This window comes from Vidua macroura, chromosome 9 (assembly GCF_024509145.1).
Source record: "Vidua macroura isolate BioBank_ID:100142 chromosome 9, ASM2450914v1, whole genome shotgun sequence".
In the NCBI taxonomy this organism is placed as follows: domain Eukaryota; kingdom Metazoa; phylum Chordata; class Aves; order Passeriformes; family Viduidae; genus Vidua; species Vidua macroura.
In genome coordinates, this window is record NC_071579.1 from 21,499,705 (window position 1) to 21,524,510 (window position 24,806).

Sequence of the window (24,806 nt, forward strand, 5' to 3'; positions counted from 1 at the left end):
CAATTATGCATTTTTGTTTTGTGATGCATATAATCAGTCACCATATTCACAAATTCAAGATTTCCCAGTGGGACAAGTTTTGAAGATAGGACTTCTATTGCTTTCTCGCCTTATCAAAATGGCAGCAAGCAACAAATATCTTTCAAATAGCACTTTCAGCAACAAATATATCAGGAAATATCCTGAGATAGCAATCCTGTGTTCCAGACAGAAAACTGTTTTGGGGGCTATCAAATTCCAGACCAAAAGGGTAATGCATGTGTCAAAAGAAATGCAAAATAATGAACCTTAGGTTTTATTGTTGACACATTGTCAACATTACGAACCATTTTGGTGACCAAAACAGGAACAAAAACCTTTAACCAGGGCTACAAACTCTCCTCCCATGTAGGAAAAGAACCTGTTCCTAGTCAGGAGGAATGGGCAGAGCTGCAGTTGTCCTTTGTGGTACCTGCATATCCCAGCCCGTGCCAGCCCATCAGCACCAGCTGCAGACGCAGCAATGGTCACACACCTCCTCTGGGAAACAACTGTGCCTGCACGCACCTGCTTTGGCTCCACACAAACCCTTTCCATTTTTTATTAAATGAAAAGGAGACATGTACAGGAAGTCCACCTAGATTTGCCCCATATATCCCACCAGGAGCTTAGATTATTTTGATATATTAAAACCAGAATTACATTAAGTCACTGAGACACTGAAACATAATTCTTGATCTGGAGATGCACAGTGATGGAGACCCAGGCAGTTTGGGAATGTGAGTGCAAATCATGAGCTCTTAGCTCGCTGGATGCAGTCAAAGCAGTATCTAAGATTTCAAGCCTTACAAAATTTAAGGCAAAAGAACACCAAAATGCAGCTCCAAGCTTTATCTGGTACATTCCACTCTATTAATATTGTGTGAGGATATTCCCACAGGACGAGGAGCATGTCAAAGATGGCTATTTTTGCTTATGCATCATTGCCCAGAGGAGAGGGATATCAACACAGTTTTTACATTTCAAATCTTTGTTTTGCTTAACATCAAAGTTATTTCTAGAGCCCCCTTGTGAGAATCAAGATGTCATTATTCTGTGTACTGAATGGGGAGTTGGTGAACAACCCGATTCTGGCCTGAAGATTTTTCCCTTCCCAGACAAGATGTATATAGTCAACTTAAACAATAACATTTCATACAATTCTCTTTGATTAGAAATGTGCTCAGAAAACAGTCCATTAAAATCTGAATGAAAGGTCAAGTTTCCATTTGTGTAATTACGTTTTTTTCAAGAGAGATCAGAGAGAACCCTGTCAACGTATTGTGGATTAGTATCTGCCACCATATGGCACTTCAAAATGACAAACAGAAACAATGCACATTCTTCGTTAAAGAAGCAAATTGTAACCCATTTTAAAAACTGTTTTACAAAATCAACCCTTGGTATTAAAGACTAGGAACCTGGGGACATTCTCTTCTATTGCTGTTCAGATACAGAAATATACAAGACCAAGTCCTGGGAAATTATTTTCAAACTTCTGATTCTTTTCATTTGTACTAGCTAAGAAATCTTTATAGTATCTCTATGCCTAAGGAAACATTTGAGTTGATTAAATACATGCTTAAAAGGCAAAGTAAAGATACCCAAGTACAAAGGTTTTGTAGTTAGCCGTATTAAAATAACAGTGGGAAAAAAATCCATGAAATTCAAATGGGATAAAGTTTTCATATCAGGACTGCTGACAGAAAACAAAATCAAAACAAGCTGTTCCTCCTCCTCCTCACTGCTTCCCCTTCCTACAAATTATGAGATAGGCTTAAAAATTAAGAATACAAAAGGAAAAAATATATATTTTTACTTCCTTCTCCTTTTGAACCGCTGAAATATACACAGGTCTGTTCCGAGGTTTTGTTGCACGATGAACTGTGTGTTTTGGGGGGGTTGGGGTTGTTTAGTTGTTTTTTTTCTTTCTACAGAGCGTTCTCAAAAGGACCGGGTCTTCTGGGGAGAAAACCCGACTCAACAAAACCGCGCACAATGTGGCACGGGCGAGCTCCGAGCCCGGCACACCGGGCAGCGCCCCGGCTCCGGCCGGCCTGCGGGGCCGGGCACACCGGGCAGGCCCGGGGAGCGCCCCCGGCACCACCGGCACCCCCTGCCCGGCCCTGCCCCGCCCAGGACAGCTCTCCCGGGGCAACGGGGCGGCCCCGGGCCGGCAGCCGCTCACGCCGAACTGGGTGCAGGTGCTGGAAGGGCTCCCCAGAGCAGCCTCTGCCACCCCCGGGGCGGCAGCGCACTCACCGCAGCCCCCGGGCAGCGCCACAAGGGCGGGTCTCTCTGTCTGTCTGTCCTGCTGCCAGGGACCCCCTGCCCCTCCTGCAGCCCCGGGCAGCGCCACAAGGGTGGGTCTGTCTGTCTGTCCTGCTGCCAGGGACCCCCTCCCCTCCTGCAGCCCCGGGCAGCGCCACAAGGGTGGGTCTGTCTGTCTGTCCTGCTGCCAGGGACCCCCTCCCCTCCTGCAGCCCCGGGCAGCGCGGGGTCCCTCGCTGTGGTGCAGCCCCGCTCTCCGTGCGGGGCAATGCCCTGCGCACAGCCCTCGGACCGGCCGGGGCAGCCGGGCGGCGGCAGCTGCCTCCCAGCCCGGCCCTCCCTGCTTCAGCCTCCCCGAAGGGAGCGGGATGAAGTCACCGGGACAGACAAACTTCTCCCGAACAAACCAAACGGAGCCATTGTGATCAAAAAACCTGCGGGAACAAACCGTGTGAAACAATCATGCGGCCTCTCTCCTACCTTATCATTCCAATTACATTCTCCTAATCTACAAAATTGAAAGGTAATGAGCAGTTTTTCCTTAAACCACATTAAATAACACTGTCAAAATGCAAATTTATTCATTAAGTATAAATGAGAGTGTTAAATATTCATGAATTGTTGCTTGCAGTATATAATTAATCCCATGGTCTGTGTGTCCAAAAGCATTTAGAAGACAGAGTAGAGAAGACGGTGCTGTAGAATGATAACATTTAAAGCATGTTTTTAAAAGCAAAGGTCACCAGCCCTTTGGATTCTAAACTATTACCAGTGCTTATAATTCATTTTAATACCTCTTCAGCATATATACATGCTTTCATGATTCAATGTTTGTATCCTCAACCCTTGCTGTATATAATCTATTCAAGAAAAGAAATACTTGAGAGGGGAAGGTGCTGTTAAATTATCCCATTCACCACTGATACACTCAAATTAATACAGTACTTTCCACATTTTAAAACTCCCAAGGACTGCAAGGCTGCCCTCAAAAAATGGTGCAGTTTGACTCCCTCGTCCTTTTTTGGAGGGGAAGGAAAGTGCATTCTGACACTTGAACCATCACTAAAGCTGGTTGCCATTTCAAGTATCATGAAAGATAAAACAAAGGCTTCACACTAGAAAAGGACTGGCCTCTTTTTTTTTTTCTTCTGTGTCATTTGCAGATATGAAAGAATCCCTGAATCCTGTACTAAGCTTTAAGTAAGTGCTCCCATTGATACCAGTGAGAAGTACAGTACATAAAGTGCTGGAATTTTAGGTCTCAATGTCCTTAGTTTAAATATTCACTCTTTTCTCTGCCCTTCTTAAATTCCCACTGCTTCTTTTCATGCAATAGAAACTACTTTCAGAAACTGTCAGCCTGCTTTGTACTTTTTTGGGGTAGAATATTTGAGGTGCTGATGAAAATAACTGATCTTTTTCAAGATAGCATGAAGAAATAACAAAAAATAAAATCCTTATAGTGTTCACAATAATTCCCTTCACAATCTCTTGATATTCTCAAGGTGCTTACTGTATACAGCTTTCAGCCAGTTGTGAGAGTATAAACTCTGCTGTCTCCCCTTCCTTCCACAACACTTGTAGAAAAAAAAAGTACATGACAGTGACTTGATCTTTTAGTGTAAGACATTTTTACCATGCCATTTTGTGTGTGTATGTGATTGTGTGAATTAATCAACACAATACCAAGTGATTCACAATTCCAAGTAACTCAACCTGTTGTTCCCAGCACAGTCCAGAGGAACCAGGAGCTGCAAGGCTGTGCTCAGACAGATTTTTAAAAAATGTTTTTCCTTGCAAAAACGTAACAAATGGTCTGCCATTTGTATGCAGGCACAGTTTGTTCATTCAGAGCCAGGAGGACTATCTCTGCATGGCATGGGGCTTGTACTGTACCATGTGGATTTATCCTGCAAAATTAGGTGCTGGAATACTTTTAGTTTCTATACAGTATGTTCAGGGGAAGCATTTGCTTAGCTCCCTTCCTCGTTCTGCAGAACTAATACACAGGACAAGGCAGCAATCAGACACTTTACTTGGTGACATCACCATACATCAAGTGTCTTTTTCATCAATCAGGTCACTAAGAATGATGAAGCAATGCTACTTGTACTATGTCAGATCAATGAACTGAGCATCTTTTCTAGAGTGCTGACAAAAAACCTGCAATGTGAGACCAAATTGATCTGATTTGCCTTATTTTAAGGCCTATTCAGTAGGGCTTGGTGAACTATAAGGCATTATAAAAACAGGTTGAAGGCAAAGTTGGTCACAGAATGCAGGATAATGTTTCACTGTGTATTAAAGAGGGAAGCTGTCAGACCCCAAGGCCAGGCAGCTGCAATGCAAGCACTGTTGACAGTCAGTTTACAAGACATTTGTGATAAGTGCTTTTGTTGTAATTAAAAAGCTGTGCAAATCTACCCAGTTGTGTCGTAACCAGTACCTTATCTCCTGTACCAAAACGAGGACAGACCTCACCTGTCAAAGACAATTAATTTAGATAGCTCTCCTCTGGACAGGAGAAGAGTTAATCACAAAGTCTCTGGCAGAATGTTTTCCTTTTGCCAGTGAAGAGTGCCAGCTGATTATAATTTAAATCTCTGATACAAAGATGCAGATTTGGATCAATTTTAAGACAAAACAAGCCAAATTTTAGTATTTCATTTTTTGACAGTTCCTTTGCTCACTTTACACATAGTCTCAGAACCCAGACTCCCTAGTTCCCAAATTCTGCCAGTCCTGAGGAAAGATGGAAGCTGCTAGCCCAGGGACTGAGCAGCCCACAGAGGTCTGGTTACTCTGTGCAGCAATAAACAGATGGGCCCGAGCAGATGAGTTAACACAGCCTACACTTTCCTTTGAACAGACAGTTTCCCTCCATCTCCAGTTCACCCCCACCCAAATTCTAGAATTCTCCAGAGGCAGAAGTGTTTTTCAAAAAAGGACAGTTAGGGATCATGTATAGCCCAACCAATTTGGGGAAAAGGCTGGAGATTAAAGATGATTGGAAAGACTGTATGCATCAGTGCATAGGGATTGTCTCACAGATCTCAGACAAGGTCAGGGAACCCTGAACATTGCTTAGGAAGAAGAATGTCTGTGTGATCCTCCAGGTTATTATCCTTGGCTGGTGAATGAAGGAAAAGAAGATTCTGAACTTGCAGCATCAATCTTTTGATGCAGGTGAAAGGACAGCACCATTTAGGTGGTCTCCTGCTCTGCAGAAAGGCAAACAGCTTGCTAGGAAAGAGGCTAAAAATAAGTACTAAATAATTACTAAAAGAAGAACTGATTAAAAAAACCCCAAAATCCAACCAAAAACCCCTAGTCTTTCAGAATTAAATTAAGATGGCAAAACCAAAATTCATGAAGAATGTAAAAGTAGTAGATTTTCTATAAAACAATACCAGATAGTCTGGGTAAAAAAAAATGAAAGTAATTAAAATTACATATTTATAAATTCAGTGTAGCAGGTATTACTGAAATTACATGGGAAGAATTGCATAACTGAAACATTAAAATCAATGGTTATAACCTATTTTTGGAAGATCAAGTAGAGAGAGGGAGAAGAAGAGTGGCACTTCACAGTAAAAGAGCCACAGTCTGTGTTCAGGACTGGCAGCTCAGAAGCAAATGATGTGAATGTAATGGATCGATACCCTAACAGATAAAACACTAGATGGGATAGTAGCTGCTGTCTGCAAATCACCCAATCATAGAAGACAGCAGGATGACTGGATGCCTTTGCACCTTCTGTAATGTGTAGGAGCAAAAAGGCTGCACAATCATCTGAGTCTGCAGCCTGCCCAACATCTGCCTGAAGTTTCATGATGCCAGTACCTCTGCTGAATTATTGAACATTCTATATGAACGTTTCTTAAACCAAAATGGAGAACTCTCCAAGAATGAGAATTTTATGTCAGACAGCATCTCAGAAAAAAGAAAAATTATCAGAAGCATTTGGTCAGAGAAGTAAATTAATATTAGTGGCTATGATGATAACTTGATTGCTCTTTATGGGCAGGAAGACAATGAAGCCCACAGTTATATGGATGGTGCAGTCTTTTTACCAACCTGAAAATTATGGAAAAGGAGAATCATCTCAGAGAAAAAACAGTTCAATAATTGGAAAATACAAACGTTTATTAGCTGAAAAAATCCAGAAAGAAAGTTGTATGTGTTCAAAAATTATCTAGATAAAATGGTTAATGAAAACCTCTACTTAATTGTAAATCAATGAAATGAAAAAAGAAGGTTAATAACACTGAATATAGAGTAGAACTAAGGCATTACATATATAATTCCTCCAGTAAGTGTAGCCAAGTTGTAAGGAGAAATTTATGGCCAAAGAATTAAGGACAATATTTTTCAAAATCATTAGGAATCCTGACAATAGTACCAGTTCTTTATCAGATTGAAGGGGAAGATTTGTTAAGAGTAATGAAGACAAGAAAGAAGTGTTCAATACGTATTTGTGTTCAGTATTTAAGGAAAAGACAGACAATTGATGATACTCTATGAGGATGATAAACTACCAGGCAACAAAAAAAAAATTCAAAAGAAAAAAAAATTAAATGGTTACTGATGTAAGTAAGAAACACTTGTGTAGGAAACTTCAAGTAACTTGTATCCAAGAATTGTTCAATAGCTGACTGCAGAATCTCTAGTACTATTACTGCTTTTTGCTAAGTCTTGGAACAATTGGGAAGGTTCCAGAAAGCTGGAGGAAAACGTATGTTGTGTTAATATTTAAGAAGGATAAACTTAATGACCTAGATAATTACAGTCCTGTCAGTCTAAAATTGATCTGGAGTAAAGTAATGGAATGGCTGACAAGGGACTCAATTACTAACTAATTAAAGAGGAGAAATATGCTAAATGCCAATCTAAGTGCAATATGGAAAATAGATACTGTCAAACACATTAGCTGGCTTTTTTTACAATTGTGAGTACAAGTGAAAGACAACACTGTTGATACACTTGGATTCTATATGACATTTGATGTGGTATGCATGACATTTGAGTTAAGAAAACATGACAATACAAAATTGACATGTCTCACATTAAAGGAATGGAAAACTGGTTAACTGACATTTCAAACTGGCAATTTAAATGGGGAATGATCATAGAACAGGTATTCTGCTGGAATAGCTTTCTGGGCATACACTCAGAATTCACAATTTTATCAGTAATTTAGCAGAAAACACAAAGGTTCACAGAAGACTCAGTCATTACAGAAGAAATTGGTAATAAAAAGAAAATATCACTGAGATTGTTGACAAAGTATTACTGGGTGATCTGGTGCAAATGAATAAAATAAGATCCAAATGTAAAGCCACAGGAGCAAAAGCTTCAGGAGTCCAGGCTGGCTATTCTATGGGGGTTTGAAAGCTCTAAGAGGGCTAATTCAACAATTAAACTATTCTTTTTTTACTTGATTATCTGGTCCTATGACAAACAGTAAAATAAACTCACATTCACATCCCATGTCACTACTATCACATCTGATGTACTTCAAGAGTAATATATCCAACCATCCTGCATGGAAAAAGGATGAAATGAATCCATATTACATCATGCTACTAATATTCATTCAGAGCTCACACTGTAATAGTTCTGAAGTGAACATTATGGTTAATGCAGAGAGTATGCCTGAAAAAGTAACACACAAATTCTTAACAAGCCGCTTGGCAGCATATCAGACTTGAAGGACCCTCAAAGCTGAGCATGTGAAAAGCATTTCTTCCCTTTATTTGGTCTTATCCTTACCACAGAAATACTTTTTTTCATTTCCCTTACTCTGGTAGCTGACAAAGTACAGCCCAGTTCTAAGTGGTATATACCAGAATCTGGCTCAGAATTAGTAACAGCTGCTGCATTACATATGCCAGAAAAACCCAGAATCTCCACTCCTTTCACAAACCAGCTACCCTACATATGTTTACTTCACCACATACAGACCAAGTTAAGATTTACAGATCAGAGCTATTGCTTGTTAATCAATCATGTTCTTACCTGGGAATGGGAAAATAGCAAAGTTTGAGGCTGAATGAGTTCTAGCTCCCTTCCTCCCTTAGCACCATGGGGTCCACCGGGGAACAGCTAATGTAGGCCTCACACTCCGGTATCTGCAAGTAGAGATTTGCACCTTTTCCTGAAATGTGATCTCTCCCCCAGCCCTTCTAATTTACACAGCTCTCTCAAGCATGTGCTCAGTGTCCACTCCTGGGGTTTCAGTGGCTTCAGCCCGAGACCGCTACGCTCTGGCAAGGACGTGCCCTTTATGACCAGGATCCAATGGAACTTTTCCACAACGGGCATTTGTGCCTGCAATGTGTTTTAACATACAGAAATACAATCATGACTTATTGCAAGTGTAGGTTTTGTGGCTGAGTTTATCCAGCATTACTGAGTATTTTTAGGGCACGTGCCTTAAAATGTCTTTAAAGTGTGTACAGCTGGTTTATAACACTTATGAGAAAAAAAGATCTTTGTTTCCTTGGGTTCGGTGAACTGTCAGATGTTATTATAGTGGTGTATACATAAACAAGAATAAAAGTGTTTTGCACAAAATCATGCATAAATTATGTCAGACAATTGGAAAATTGTATACATTTATTAATGTTTTAAAATAATCCAGGCACAATTTTGCAAATACACAGAAGCACATTCTCCAAATGGGAGCAAAAACTAAGTAACATATAGCAAGAAAACACATGGCAAAACATACAAAGTTAAGTATAAATGGTATGAAAGTTTTTCTTAGTCTACGGTGGTATCTGCTATCAGAACACTTGTCAGCATTACAAAAGGCAACCAAAGAATACAAGTAATAAATTGTGTAACATGAACCACCTAAAAAAGTTTATGTTAGCAGCATATAGTAACTTTCTAAGAACAGAAGAATGCTTGCACACTGTATATAAATGCATATATGCACACATATACAGATACAACTGGAAGGCCACAAGAACAAAATTATCCTAGAAAAATGATTAAGGGAATTTTTATGTGTCTTGCAGTATATAAAAACAATGCATGCATTAGCAAGCACCCAGCATGTTCAGGATAAAATTACATCCACAAGCAGAACCACATTAACTCTTCATCAAACAAAGCACTTACAATGCTGTACCCATGTTGGAACACTTTGTCCTATATCACACTCCTGATTTATGGAGCACATTTGGATGGTAAATTTAGGAATAATTAGGAGCCCTTGATTCCTATGGTCTGACAGGAGGAATCAGATCTCAAATTTGAAAGAAAAATACCCATGGAAAAAAATACCCTTGCAAAGCCTGAGTTATAAGATGGTCTAGCAGGAATTCCACTTTCCTCTGGGACAGTCCAGTACAGTGGCCTCACTTAATGAGCTGTAGTTTGCATGATGGAGTGTTCCTGAGTATGCACACCAGATAAGGTCCTCTGGATGGAAGCAAAGGATGTGCTCCAATCACTAGTGGCATTCAGCCCCTGGGATCAAACTAGAGGTAAGTGTGGAGATCAGGTCCTTAGCACCAACAGTTTCAGGCTACAGGTCCCATCCAGCTAAGCTAATTCTTTGCTAACACAGACACAGGGTTTGGAAATACACAGAATAAACATTAATCAACAAGTACTATAAGCTGTATTTACCATGTAGATTAGTCTTAGTTGTTCTTACTTGCCCCTACCTGACAAAAAAGGGACCTTCCCTACAGACACCCATTGTGTTTGCAGACACTCAATGTGTTTGCATTGTGTGTGAGTGTCTGTGTATGAGGGGGATGCAGGTGATTAGCCAAAAGATCAGTGAGCACACAACTTGTTTTTCCTTCAACCATCTTCAGAAATACTATTTTCAGTAGCAAAATTATTAAAAACTCTGCAGGCATCTTAGCCAATCTTCCACATGTTCAATTAGTAGTAAAAAGATACTCCCATAAATAAAAAAAAAAAAACCTAGGGATCATTGCCCTCCTAACCTCTTAACAACATCAGTGTCAAGAAAGTCATTCCCAAGTTACACTTGGGATGTGAGATTTCCTTAGAACACAACACAGAATTGTGATTGTGAGTGCCAGAGTAGGTTCACAAAAGCAAGCTGAACTATTTCTGATATTTCAGTGAAAAATGTCAAATTTAGTAATTATTTCCTGACTGGTTTCAACAGTTTGTTTGCTGCCAGCTGCTAATGGCACTTACAGAGCTCCAGCAAAGTGCTCTGGGCAACATATGATATGAGAAAAAGAAAAAGTACTACTTCTGCTGCTTGAACTAAGTTTACACAAAACTTACATTATTTATTATAGTGGAGAATAAAATGTGTAACATGCTATCATGCATAATACATGGTAAGAACATGCATTAGTTCAAGTTTACAGTCTCTTTCCAGTAAATTAGAACAGCTGTGGCAGATGTTGACAGCTGCATATTTTGAAGAATTCCCAGAAATAGCAGCAAGCAATGCAAAAAAAGACATGAAATCAGCTGTGTAAGACATTAATGAAACAGTAACTCTTTGTGAGTTAATAATACAAACAATAACAAAACCCAGTGATATCCTTCCTATCATATTCCAAGAAACTGAGTTCAGCACCTGAGGTGAGACTGTGCCCCAAGCAAATCACACTGCTGACTGGGAAGTGTGTCCCTGCTCTGACACTGCAGCCCCAGGGCAGATTCAGCACTCTTCTGGTCCCCAGAAGGGAAGGAAAGGCAGGCTTTATGTGGATCACAGGCTGCCTAAATCAGATGGAGAATTCTTCTCCACTGGGGCTGGAAAGGGCCCAAAGCTGCAGCTTGGTGGGGACCTACAAAAGCTGGGGGAGCAGGCCCAGATGTGCTACACATGTTAGTATGGCTTCCACAGAAGTCCTCTCTTTCAATGGAGAGAGACCTTTTCTTTCTTCAGCCCCTTTTAGAGGGTTTGCCTAGGAGGCTCTAATCCAGAACAGACACACAATCTTCTGTAGATTATGCTAGACAAGGTTTACAAAAAGTTTCCCCCTTCCCTATGTCTTTAGCTATACACATCACAGCAATAGCCAGAAAAATATAAATCAATTTGGTGGCTGGCTTCACTGCTCTATGGTTAAGTTTCATTCCTGTGCATCCTCTCAGGAAAGAAGGAACAGAACAAAACACATCTGTTGAAAATGAAATGTTTCCTCCCCAAAGGAACTAAATATAGTCAGGAAAAACAGGACTTTTTAGAGTAAATATATGGTTGTTGCTCACAGTACATCACAATGCCCACAGACAGCTCCTGTGTGATACTAACACCGAGGTTCACTCTTGTGGGTACCCTAAGGTTCATCATAAACACACCCCAGGCTTGCTTCAGCACAACAAAAGACACACTGTTTCTGACATACATGCAGAAAAAAAGATGGCAAATTCTAAGCATCAATATGTAAAGTGCTTCTGATTTCCTGCTTACTAAGAGCATCATCCAGTTATAATTCACAAGGGATTATTTACTTAGTTCTTACTTACCTGGACATGTCTTCTGGTTGAGCATCTGTGCTCTACTACCAGCTATCTTTGTGTGGGGTCCTACTTCAGTCCAGCCCACTAGCAGGTGAATAATGGAAGACCATCAGCACCAGCCCTCCAAGAGTTGGATGGGCTTCTCTTTATTAATTCTGCAAAGTATTTTGTGCTTGGTACTTCCCAGACAAAACACTGCTTACCTTGGCACCCAGGAGTGCAAGGATTTTACTGGGGTAGGTGCTGTATTCATGAACTTGCCAAAGCCACTTCCATTAGTTTTGAAGAGAGTCCTAAGGATTCCAAAATCAGTGAGTGTTCAGATAATTTGTGTCAGGCTGACTTCTTCATCCCTGGTGGTGTTAATGTGCAAATATTTAACAACACAGAATTTGCCTCCATTTTTTCCTGTAAAGGGCGTGCTTTCCCACTGCTGATAATTCCTACTCAAAAGACTAGGACAATTATTCCACACAGGAGCTAAAGGCATTTGAAGAAACTGAACACTACTTTAGTAAAGTATTTCCAAGAGAGATCAATGGGTACTCCTTGCCTAAAGCACTTTAGGGGCATGTTTTAGAAGTTGGAACACCATCTGCTCCTAAGTAGAGCTCTCCATAAGTCCTCCCCATTTACTGATGTAACTGATAGGAGCAGTCTGCAGATGGAGCCTCCCAGCCCAGATGGAAAGGGAATTTGGCTGGATAAATAAACTAATTTTTTTCTTTCTGAGGAGAGGCTTTGGTATAAGCAGAAGGATGTGATCTGGACATCTAATGGGGATGAAAAGGTTGGGATGATGTCTGTTATGTCAGTTTGGAAAGAAAAGCAACACTATTTTATTCAGTCATTTATCTATGAATAGTAATTAGCCAGCCAAAAAGAATATTTTTAAATGAAAACTTCTGCTCCTATTTAAAACTTTCTATTTTGAAAATAAAAAGTCAGAAGGTAATGTAACATAATACATAAAGTATATTAACATTTAAATGTCTATTAAACCCAAACCATTTGTGCCTTTTTCCCCCTCTTAAAAAAAAAAAAAATATTTAAACTCCCCCTACATTTTAAAAGAAACTTTTGATGACTACTCAGCTCATGATGGCAAAAAAAAAAAAAAACAAAAAAAACAAAAAAACAAACTATTTTTGAGCATTCCTCTATTAGCAGCAATGTGAAAATGCATTTTGAAAACCTCAGGTAAACTCCCTGCTTGTTTTATACTCATGAGTAGTTGATTAAAATAGGACTGCTTGAATGAATAAGCAATTAGGATATGATTACATTCAGGTAAACTGTAGTAGTTTTATCTTAAAGAATTAATAAGTGATTCTCAGCTGATTTCTGAACTGCTTTCAGAAGGTGAACCACCAAGATCCCTTATATACATCCTAGTACTGACATTCTTTCTTTAGTACCACAGCTGGTTTTTAACAGATTTCAACCAAGTAATTTCTTTGTAGAATCATCTTTAACACAGTGGTCACAGTTACTTATACAATAAAAATCATGTAAATATGCATTTAACATGCTAAAGACAGGCTCATTTATGTAAGAGAACTGATGTTCATTTTTTCTAGTATGAATGAAGCCTGCTGCAATGTTTCTAACGTGGATCTGCTCTTAAGTGCAAATCCAGGCAGAGAGTAACACCTTTATTTTGCTCTGTGATGCCCAAACTCTCATTGTGTTCTCAATTTTGTGTAAATTTAGATGTTCTTAGAGCTGTATTTTTCTTAGCTATACTTTGTGATAGTGTTTCATGCAGCATGCAAGCATTCTTCAAAGAGCTTCAGAATGAAGCATGTATTTTACAATACATTTATGGTGAATTGGCAAGTATTAATTATCTTTAAAACTTTCTCAAGCTTAAAAACCAGGTGAACACAACTTAGGCAGAATCCTTATGCTCACTGGGGAGTAACACCCAGGGGAATAAACACTCTGCTTCATGAGGACACGTCCATGGAAGTCTGTCCAGTCCAAACAATTTCCATGTGCAACACTTTCATAGCAATTTTCTATTAACCCAGAAACCTTCTAAATACAAGTTCAATTGGCTGATGTTCTTCCTTGCACTTCCTCTTCCCTCAAGGGAATGATAGGATTTCCCAGGCTGCCCTGTAAAATATGTGTGGAACATTCTCCCTAATTCTGCATGCCCTGCATTTTTCAAATTCTGCCTTACAATTTTTTATTACCTTTCCACATATCCAGCCACCTATGTGAACTGCACAGATGTATGGTGATAAATTTGGTTTTTCTACTACAGCTCTTCTTCCAACCATGACCTTTTCCCCCCTTTTTGATTTCATCCCATGTTGTATCAGCATACAACTGATTTTAAACTCCAGGGACAAGAAACAGCCACTTTTAATTACTTGTATATCACAGCATTGCCTGTAATTTTCAGACACTTTGGGCATCTTTTCTTCAAAGCATCATACAAATAAGTTGAAAATGGGAATACTCATCTCAACAGCTTTCAAGAAAGTCAGTCAAGAAAGGGAGTAGGAAAATACTATTGTTCTCCTGTTCCAAACAGGAAGGTGAGACATAAAGTCATGCCAGAAACCTGTGACAAAGCCTGTGTTTGAATACAGATGTTTATCCAAGATCATAAGCATGGCCCCAGCCTTTGTCTGACAACCAGAATGAATACTTAGAGTACTAAAGAAAGCAGTGAATGCTGAGCTATATTAAAAAAAAAATAAAATCAGAGAGCTGCATTTATGGTAGAAAATAAAAGGGGTAATAGAGATGATACCCTGGAATCACCTATCAACAGGAACAAGAAAGCAATGATCAGGAGGAAGAATACTGAGGAAGAGATTTTCTCCCCATCCTATGAGTTGGAGCTGTTGATGAGAGAATATATATGCAATGAACATATAAAATATAGATTTATATATACAAATATACAATAGGAAATAGTCAGTATACAAATACTTACATGTAAAAATAGTTTTTTACTTTCCCCTTTTCTTGATTTACAAAAGCATACAAAGTTTCCTGTTGGTAAATGTTTAAGCAGTGTGAGTAAACCCTGTGTGACATGTTCCACACATAATTCCTTCAAGTGTTCACAGTATTGGCTATTACAGTGTTGAATCTGACATTCTAGATGTTAAAATATTCATAGGACACTTTCTAAACTTAAAGCATTAGTTTAAATACAGTTTAAATAAAACTCACATGTGTATTTGAATTATGGTCATATTACAAATGAGTCTGCTGCAGTTGAAAACTTTCCATGACAGTAAGCTTGGAAATACATACTTAAACTAGAGATGAGTATATTTTAAGATTCTTGAACTGCCTTTTAATGTGCAGGTAATACTGTGAGATGGGGAGTTCTTTCAACTTCATCTGAAGCAATGCAAGCTGATAGAACTCAGTATTACAAATTATCCTCAGTAGGAAAGCGGATGCACAGAACAATTTGCCATCAGAGCCAGACACACTGTCACTTTCTTCAAATACCCAACAGACAAGAATAAATGACAGGTACCATTGTTTTTGTGTTAAGAATAAATGATCTGGAGCATTCTGCATCAGGAAAGTGCTTTAAATTAAATTAAATTAATCCTCACAATTCTCTTGTGAGGTAGATAGACACTACCCTTGTTTTTAAAGATGGAGAAACTGGAGATCTAAAATAAATTATGATGGCTGCATGGGAAATACTGTCAAAACACTGTTATTTGGATGTTGGAGCAAGTCAAATGCACAACTGGAGTAAATGGAGATATTAATGAGACAATGTTACACTCACCAGCTTGGGTACTGACAGCAGGCTTGGTACAACAGCCAAAGGTTTATCATGGGCTGCAAAACACAATCGTTGCCAAGTGCCATTCTGCTGGAGCTGAAGTGTGGGACAACAGCTTCAAAAAGCACAAACTACACAGCCCCAGATGGTGCAGACTGACCAGGGTGGAAGGAAGCTGCATTTCAGAAGTTATGAATTAATCAGGAGTCTTGAGTAGGAAATATCTTCTCATTCAAGAGTTGGGTACAGTTCAAGAACCATGCTTAGCTCATCTCTAATTTTACCATATATGCAAATGCTCACAATGTGCTGTGTATCAATATATTCAGGTGTTGTTTTTTTAAAATTTACTCACTCCTGGATCTTGGAGGTCTGTATTTTCCTCACATTTCTCTTGTTGAAAATTTCTACTGATACCACATATGGAACTAGTGCTTCAGTACAGCAAATGAGCTACAAATAATAATTTTAAATATCTGAGATGATGGACAATTTTCAAAGGACCACCGTGCTCTCTGTTTGTACCTGTATATACAGGAAATCTCATCTGTCTTTAACTGCTCCTGCCTTGAAGTAAAATCCAGTTAAAGTATAAAGTGCATAGTGTGGATTAAAACCCTAAGAAATAACAAACAATGTGTCTGCCTTCCACAGATGATTAATTTTGCTTAACAGCTGAACCACCACCCTCTTTGTCTTCTGGTTTTTAGTTTAGTGTTACCTAGGCTGAGAAAGGCCAGCCAGATGTAAGCAAAACTATTGTAAACTGAGACATTTTTGTAATATGCTGTTAAGGGAGAGTTAAGTAAACCAGTATCAAGACACTGTCCAGTTGGGATGTGTAAATATTATTGTGTGCTTCTTGGCCCACTTAGCAAATACTTTCTTTTCTGTGATAAACCTGTGGCCTCCATATGGAGCATTTTCATGGAGAAAGTATTCCTCACACTCATCTCTTCCCGGCTCGTAATAGTGGTAGGGAACTTTGCGAAAGCCTTCTGACCTAGGGAGAAGAAAGACATACTTCAGTACTGTTTTCAAGAAAAACATAAATATATAATACACCTGAATACAAGATACAAGCATCCTGGCTTGGATCAGCAGCAGTGTGGCCAGCAGGAGCAGGGCAGTGATTGTTCCCTGTTCTCAGCATTGCTGAGGCCACACCTCAAATTGTGTGTTCAGTTTTGTGCCTCTCACTACAAGAGAGACACTGAGGTGCTGGAGTGAGTGCAGGGAAGGATAATGGAGCCAGTGAAGGGTCTGGAGCACAACTCCCATGAGGAACGACTGAGGGAGCTGGGAGTCGTCCTCCTGGAGAAAAGAAAGCTCTGGAGGGACCTTACTCTTTACAACTGCTTGAAGGGGGGTTGTAATGAGGAGAGAGTTGGTCTCTTCTCCCAAGGAACAAGTGACAGGACATGAGGAAATTGCCTCAAACTACATCATGGGAGGTTCAAATTGGATATTTGGAAAAATTTCTTCACCAAAAGGGTTGTCAAGCACTGGAACAGGCTGCCCAGGGAAGTGGTTGACTCACCAGCCCTGGATGCACAAATATGGCACTTGGGACACAGTTTAGTGCAGACTTGGCAGTGCTGGGTTAATGACTGAACTCCATGACCTTAAAGGTCTTTCCCAACCTAAACCATTCTATGAATGATCTGAAATCCTGTCCATATGTCAGCACTTGAACTCCTTTGCTAAACTGCAAGAGCTTTCATTCCATCATGATTTCCAGGAATTTTCCTTTGGCAGAAGAAGCTCAGTGTATCTCTCAGCATACACCCATCTTACCAGTCTGTGAGAAGCCGATGGGCTGGCTCTTACGGGCACTGCACATTTTATTTAAGCTGTGATAACTCAGCCCACAAGGCTCCCTCCCTAAGCAAAGTCTTCTCACTGGATAGTCCTAGCTGTTGAAACTGGTTCTTGAACTGGCTGAACAGGGCAGTTATAAGAGTAACATCCAATTTAAGTAGGTAATCCAGTCAGAATCACAGCTTAAAGGGGACATCCTTCTCTGCTGCCAACAGTGCTATCATGCTGTTGACCAGTTTTACATCAGGGCTATGCAATGCCAGCTTGGCTGAGCTCTCTGAGGACAACCTTAGTCCTGTCACCCCTCATCCCAGGGTGCCTACTGTGTGTTTTCATAAACAAAGAACAACATATGTTCATTCTGTTCATTCCATCTGGATGACTCAATCAGTGAGATCTGCAAGTTCTAAAAAGTCAGCCTCTAATGTTAAGATATCCTAATTAAACAGCTGTGACTCAAATTCTGTTGTTTGTGACATTTTTTTAGGTTCTGCCAGCAATGAGTCTCACACTGGAGTGACACAGAATGTGGAGTGAGAATCTGCACAAAGGCTTGACTTCAGGAGCTCGTGATGCACTGGACTGGTTACATGCAGGACATGGGCCAGCTTAGGCACAGAAGAACAGATGTGTATGTACTAGTGCCATACATTGTTCATGGCATTTCCTGCTTTTCCGAATGAATGAGGAATAGTTTCATTTTATATTTTTTCTACCATACACAGTAGATTAAAGTATTTAACTTGGACTTTTAAAAACTGTGTTTAGAGTTATACTTCTGACCATAGGATTAATCCACTGTCACTGTAAGGTCACCAACAGTAGCTGGTTGGAATTTATGTCAGTTTATGGTGATAAAGCTCACAGGACTTGTTTTATTATCTAATTAGAACCCTCTACTACTCAAAACAAGCCATATATAACTGAGAAAGTTCAAGTAGGTTGCTCAATGGTAGTGAAATGTAATTTCAGGTAACTATCCTGGGCTAATCATTTTATTTCACTTCCAGGTGTATTTGGTATTCAGAAAGCAATGTATGAGTTTTTTGCTCTACAGATTTGTTTTAGCAATGTAAGCAAATACATTTTATCAAAAGAATATGAGCATACTTTATTTCCAGCTAATTCAGAAACTGCAAAAGATCTTTGATTAAAAATAGCTCCTTATGACATCTGATGTTAGATTTTGTAAATGGTTTTATTTTATCAACAGCACATGCCATATCAGGAGTGAATATGCTGACAATAGTGTCACATCAATGCAAAACACTGGGAAATGACTGCCTGATCCATTTTTTGGATTTATGATACTAAAATCAATTGTGAAATTTTGACAAGACATCAGAATTGTAGATGCATGAAAATAATTTTCTTTGATCTTACTTGCAGTAGGTGTCATTTATCATCCCATAGACATGAATTCCATAGCAGGCATCCATAGCCAAAATTAAGGTAAACCAACCCGTGCTGAGATATGAACCTGACTGGACTCTGTAAAAATACAACATACACAAAACAAATTGCAATGAGAAATTATCAACACTTTATCAAAGAAATACAATCTATTGCCTGGGACAAAAGGCATTAAGCAGCTTGACAATCTGTCAAAACCATACAACTACTTTGAATTATTTATAGATGTCCTCTCATTCTTCCCAGCTTGGAGCCTCCAGCTATTGTCTACAGAAAAAAAAAAACCATGTTAAATACTTGAAGTCAAACAGTGCATCTCCAGTAAAACAGAGAAGTATTTCTTTTCATTTATTTATCTCTTAACTGAAAGACAGCAATTAGTGGAGTTTGTAAAATGAGATAAAGTTTACCAAAACATAAAGTACTGTTGGAATTTGTGGTGTGTGCATGTGAGTAGGCACCATCTTCTTCTACAAGCAAAATCTTAATCTGCAGTGGTCTATCCTCGACCTGAAAATTCAAACAGTTAGGAAACTTCCAATGATATTTTAGTACAAAATCATCTAATATAAGGTTCTGTAAACCAAAATTCTGCGCATATCCCTTTACCTAATTTTGTGTTATCATTCTTCAAGCTACCATAGCAGAGAGAAAACCACAAGAGGATAGTGCCCAGATTGACAGTCTTTGCTCAAATGATAGATATATCCAATCAGCCCAGAAGTATTACCTGCACCAGTGGGAAAAGGATTTGGCTCACAGACTGGTTGGTTGAGCCAACACATGCATTGTTAACCACAAACCAAATCCTGTTTGCTCTGCTCACACAAATGTTACCAATGGGGGACTAGGAGTCCATGGAGTTACCCAGATAATGTGGGCATGCAAGACTCACTGTTTTCACACCTCACCAGTAGTGAAAACACACTTAGCCCTTGCTGCTTATGAACTGGCTGAAGTCCAGCTTTGTGCATGTATTGTTTTCAGTTTGACTGAAATCAGTGAAAATAATTATCTTTAAATTATTTTAAAATGCCCCATTTCCAAAGAAAGACACCACAAAACCATCTTAATAGAGCACCTTAATAGAGCTGGGTGTGAGTGAGAGGAGGGGCTAGATGAGCTTTCTGCCACACTTGTAAGCTCTTAGCTTTTGGGTATGGCAGGGAGCAGTCTGTTCTCCATCCGAAGTTAAAGCAGCCTAACGTTTGCACACAATTAAGTTTTGCTGTAAAAGAACTCCCAAGTAAGCCCATGTGCAAATCAGTTATTGCCACCAACAAAATCTTCTGAAAACATAGGAATAAAATTTTCATGTGGAAAAACAAAACCCTACAGCAATTTACCCAGCCTATAAGCCCCAACTTCCCTGTGAGAAGAAGAACCAACCTAATGGTTTTTTTCCTGGTTCAGAGCAAGAGTGTACTCTGGTCTCCTGCCTCCCTCCTCCTGCATAAAATACCCATCAGTGGCTTTTGGCACAGATTCTGTGTTACTTCCTTGCTCAAGTTGAACTAAATACTATTCAAGACAATGGGTGAAAACGTAGTTGTACAACCTTTATCATGACAATTACCTGGCACATACAGGTCTGAGATCAAATTCCTTCTCTGTGTAATACCTTCTATTATGGATACTAGAAAAGCTCCAAGAGCTTTACATTCCTAAAGAAACTCCAGTACACTCCAGTTTAAATAAACCTTTGGTTTTTTAAGTGAAAAACAATTGCCTCAATTCCCAGTGCTGAGTCCAAGAACACTGAAAGTAGTTAAATATTCTCTTCCTTGCCCATGTCTGTCATCCTTCATGGTTGAGCTGGTGTGAACTTCTATCCCCACCTTTCCTGAAATATCCTTTCCTTTGGGGAAACAGCTAAGTATCTGTTTAGCTGCTTTTGTAAAGATCATACTGGAAATAATACATAAAGGCTTAACTTAAACTGAAGAACAACAAGTGGAAACTAAAGACAGGGTGCCAAACACCCATGTTTCATTAGGTGGAAACCAACTGTAATTGTGCTTCTACTTTTGACAGCTTTATAGCCACAAAAGTGTACAGCTGTTTATCTGCCCCATCAGGATCTTCATCTCTTCAACCAGAAAGTTCTGCTACTGTCTAGCAGGGAGAATTCCCAATCCAATTCATGTTATTTCAAAATAACATTCTGCCATGATAAAAGGCTGCATTGCTTCTAACTTGCTTTCTGCTCTTGCACCAGGAAAACACTGGCCTTGAGCTTTCAAGGCATTTTAGAATCATAATAACCATTTTTAAGAACACGATGAAGATCAGGACCCTTCCAATAATGGAGAACACTATATTGACAGGAGCATCTGAAATTTGCTATACGCAGGAGGAAAAAGGAATTTAAAAAAAAGAATTAATCAATATTTCATGTCTTGTTTTAACACCATTGGACCTTAGTCCTCTCATCTATATACTGCACTGGCAGGATAAATAAAAACAGCAGAGTGAGTTCCCAGGTACCTTCCCTGGGAGATGAAGTACATGACAGAATACAGATTATATACTTTAAACCAAAGCACTTATATTCATCCCATTTTTTCCTCTGAAGATACAAAGGGATAGAAGGGAATATACTTAAGGAGGGGAGATTCTGGATGATTTGGTAACACCATCTGGATGATTTGGTAACACCATAAACATACTTTCAAAATTCTAATGAAAGCAATATTAGAAATGCGAAAACAATTTTAGCTGTCCCTAAAAATCCATAAATCTTTGAATACCTTTTAAAATATCATCCCATAAAACTGTAGTGCAAAGCAATGTCTCAGCCCTTGCTATTATGCTAACACTGTGCACTCAAATTCCCTCTCTACAGGAGAGTTTTACATGTTTCTTGGTCACGGGTTTTTGAGACTCATTAGAAAAAGAGTTCCTCTTGTTACTGTAATTGTACTCAAATTTCAAATTTTACACATAGGAAATTAAAAAATCCTCCATTTATGGGTAGTGTAAGGCTATGTAACTGCACAAATCGGGGGGAAGGAGGATATTAATCCCAAAACAGGATAAACAGGAGTTTGTTAAACATCATCTGCAGAACTACAGCAGGCAGATCTGTTGTGATATATGTATGTGCAACAATCCCAACATTGTTTCCTATGGCTTAGAGAGACTTTTTTTCATAGTATAAAATTAATGGGGTACCAGATCTGGACAGGAAATTGTCTCAACAACTCAGGAGAAAATAATGCACTGTTTTTCAAAATACACTTTTAAAAAGATGGCTTTGCTTTTAAGACATGATTTACAGCTGCATGCAGCAATAAAAAGGCAATGCTCACAAAAAGTTGCTTTGTTTACCTTAAAAATGAAACCTTATTTTGCATACGTCCTACTTTATTAGTATTCTTAAAGAAATGACAGTTATAGGTTGTAATTCACTCTGCTAAATGCCATCCACCATTTCAGAAAAGTACATAGGCATATGCTTAACATTAAAGACATTAAAGGACCAGTGGAATCAACTTAGTTAAAATGCTTGAAACTAAGTATATGCTTGCTTATCTTGCTCTTAGTAAAGGTTTAAGTGCTTAAAATGTCATTATTTAATCTCAGAATATATAAGTAAGCTCCAAGATTAATAGTTACTTGAAAGTTTAAAGTCTCAAAACATAGAATTTGCATTTTTAGTAATGCTTTCCATAACTCCAGCAGAAGTAACTGATTACAGTTTCTCACAACATGTTACAAAAGAGACTTGCATTCTATATTTCACAAGAAAATAGTAAACCCAATTGCTAGAGTTGTTATATGTGACACATATAGCTTTAATTAAAAATCAATTTAACATAAAAGCCAATAGACAGGGCTCTTCAGTTCTAAGTTTTCACTATTTCACAAAAAGAATAAGAAATTGATATAACGAAGATGGAATAGAGAATGCACCCTAAAAATGCTGCAAACTGAAATTCATCTTTTTTGACATCTATAACCATGCTTTGATGTAGGCTAAATGAAGGAAAAACTCATTCTTTCTGTCACTGGGGGTAAATGCAAGAACATAAAATATTTTCTTGGTGATCCAGGGCAGGTGAGTTCAAAGTGAGTAAAAGTTTTCTTGTCACTTGAGTTCTGATTTTAGCAGAGAATTCCAGGAAGTTCTTTTCTTCATTCAATTGTTCCAGGATTTTTTATGTGCACAATCAATTTTAGTTCTATGGTTCAATGGACTGTAATTTCCAGTGGGGACTTCAGTGGTAAAAAATAAAAATGAAAAAAAACGTTTGTGAAGGCAGAGAAGATGTCGACACAAGCAATTGCATGTCAATCTGATTGCAGAAAAGAATTTAGAAGTCTATTTTTTAATTCTTTTGGGAGAAACTAGAGATCACAGAAGGTCAATTAAGAGTGTTAATTAAGATAAAACCGAGGAAATTTAGTACTTCAAAAAGCTATTAATTAACAGAGAGCTTGCCAAAAGCATTAGATAGACACTTTTCCTTTTTGACTTAATTTCAAAATATTGCAGTAAAGTAAAATTCAACAGTGACAGATTGAAATGACAAAATTCTACAGGCCAATTAATTGACAAAAAATACATCTTTTCATAAAGGCTGTTTATAGAATCTAATCCTCAGATGACTCTCCTACCAAACTACTGAATCAGCAGCAGCTTTATTTGCAGCAGCTTGTCAGGCTTCTTGATTAATAAATAAGTATAAATAAGAGTATTGGTCTAAGCAAACAAAGAGAACTGTAATACATGGAGTAGAGGCTTTATAATGTGAGATGCCCTTCCAACAAAAAGGTTTGTTAAAATGATTCAAAATAAACAGAAATATTTTCAAAAACATGTCAGAATTAACTTAGACTATGTTCAGGTAGAATTATCTCTGGTACTTATTTGTATCTGCAGTGCATCAAGAGACCATGAATCCTCTGGGAGGGGGTCGGGGTACTCTGGTTTTGCCTGGCACTCTGTCATGTGCCCTGTGTCAGCCTCATCTGTGACAGGTCCTTGGGAAGGAGGGTAGAAGGTACATGGCCCCTCTGCACTCCCTTGTTAAAGACAATCAGCTCTTTTTATCCCTGGGTTTCTCTGGGTTTTTGCATTGCTGAAACACAGTATATTTCCTTACAACTAAAAATACAGGAAATTTATCTGCCAGCACATACTGGTGAGCCACTACTTAATTCTATATACTAACCAAATTAATGTACCATTGTACTTATGTTGACTGAGACTTCTCCCTTTTTTTTTTTTCTTCCCCTGTGGGATCGTCTCTGAGTACAGCTGCTGTAAAACTCTTCTGCTTTGCCAAATTAAACACCCACATTCCCCAAGTCACAGTTTTGGTCTATGCCTTTCTCTTCACATCAGATGTAGGTTTGTAAATGACAGATTGGAATGAGTTGACAGAAAAATGCACCCACCACTGAGAGAACAGCAAGACTCTCACCTCTCTCCTGAGGAGCACATACACTTCTCTTGCCAGACAGCTGTTGTTTTGAGAAAAGTAAAGGAAGTACCTTTGGTACAGGTACCTTTGGTACAGGAGAAGGGCAAGACTCTAAATCCTGAAGACTATCAGCCCTAGCCTGGATTTATTTCTGTTTTTTCTAAGACATGGTACTTTGTTGCTAATTATTTCATTACATACTTTCTGAATTAAAAAGAGCACAAGAGCAAAGAAGATGCAAGCACAGAGAATTGATTTTAGCTGGTAAAAATGGTTGCTATTTCTGCATTATAAAGGTACCTGTTGGGCAGCCATTTATCATAATTATTCATTCTTTTGTACATCTGTGTGTGAGTGTACACACGTGTTTGCTTTGTATTCCATAATGGTGCAGGACATCTAATAATAAACAGCTGTGCCCCTCTAGCAGTGAGCAGACTGTCTCACACATCCTGCTTCAGGTCATGAAAAGTGAAACATTTGTACATTTATTAGCCATCATGTATAGCTTTATGCAAAGCTTAAACAAGTGGAATGCATTATGAACAGCACAGACCACATTCCAGATTCAGACAGTGACTGTGCCCAGCAAGATGTACCTGGGT

At 38.9% G+C, this 24,806-nt stretch overlaps 1 protein-coding gene across 1 annotated transcript in view; it reads right to left on the reverse strand.

Moving 5' to 3' along the window:
* Window positions 1-16,354: 16,354 nt before the first annotated feature.
* ST6GALNAC3 (ST6 N-acetylgalactosaminide alpha-2,6-sialyltransferase 3) overlaps window positions 16,355-24,806 on the reverse strand; it is a 123,877-nt gene continuing 115,425 nt past the window's right edge. Inside the window, exons 4-5 of the mRNA XM_053985787.1 lie at window positions 18,743-18,850; window positions 16,355-16,541 (exon numbers count right to left, since the gene is read on the reverse strand). Of these exons, the coding sequence (XP_053841762.1) occupies window positions 16,355-16,541; window positions 18,743-18,850 (295 nt within the window). The remainder of the gene's footprint in view (window positions 16,542-18,742; window positions 18,851-24,806) is intronic.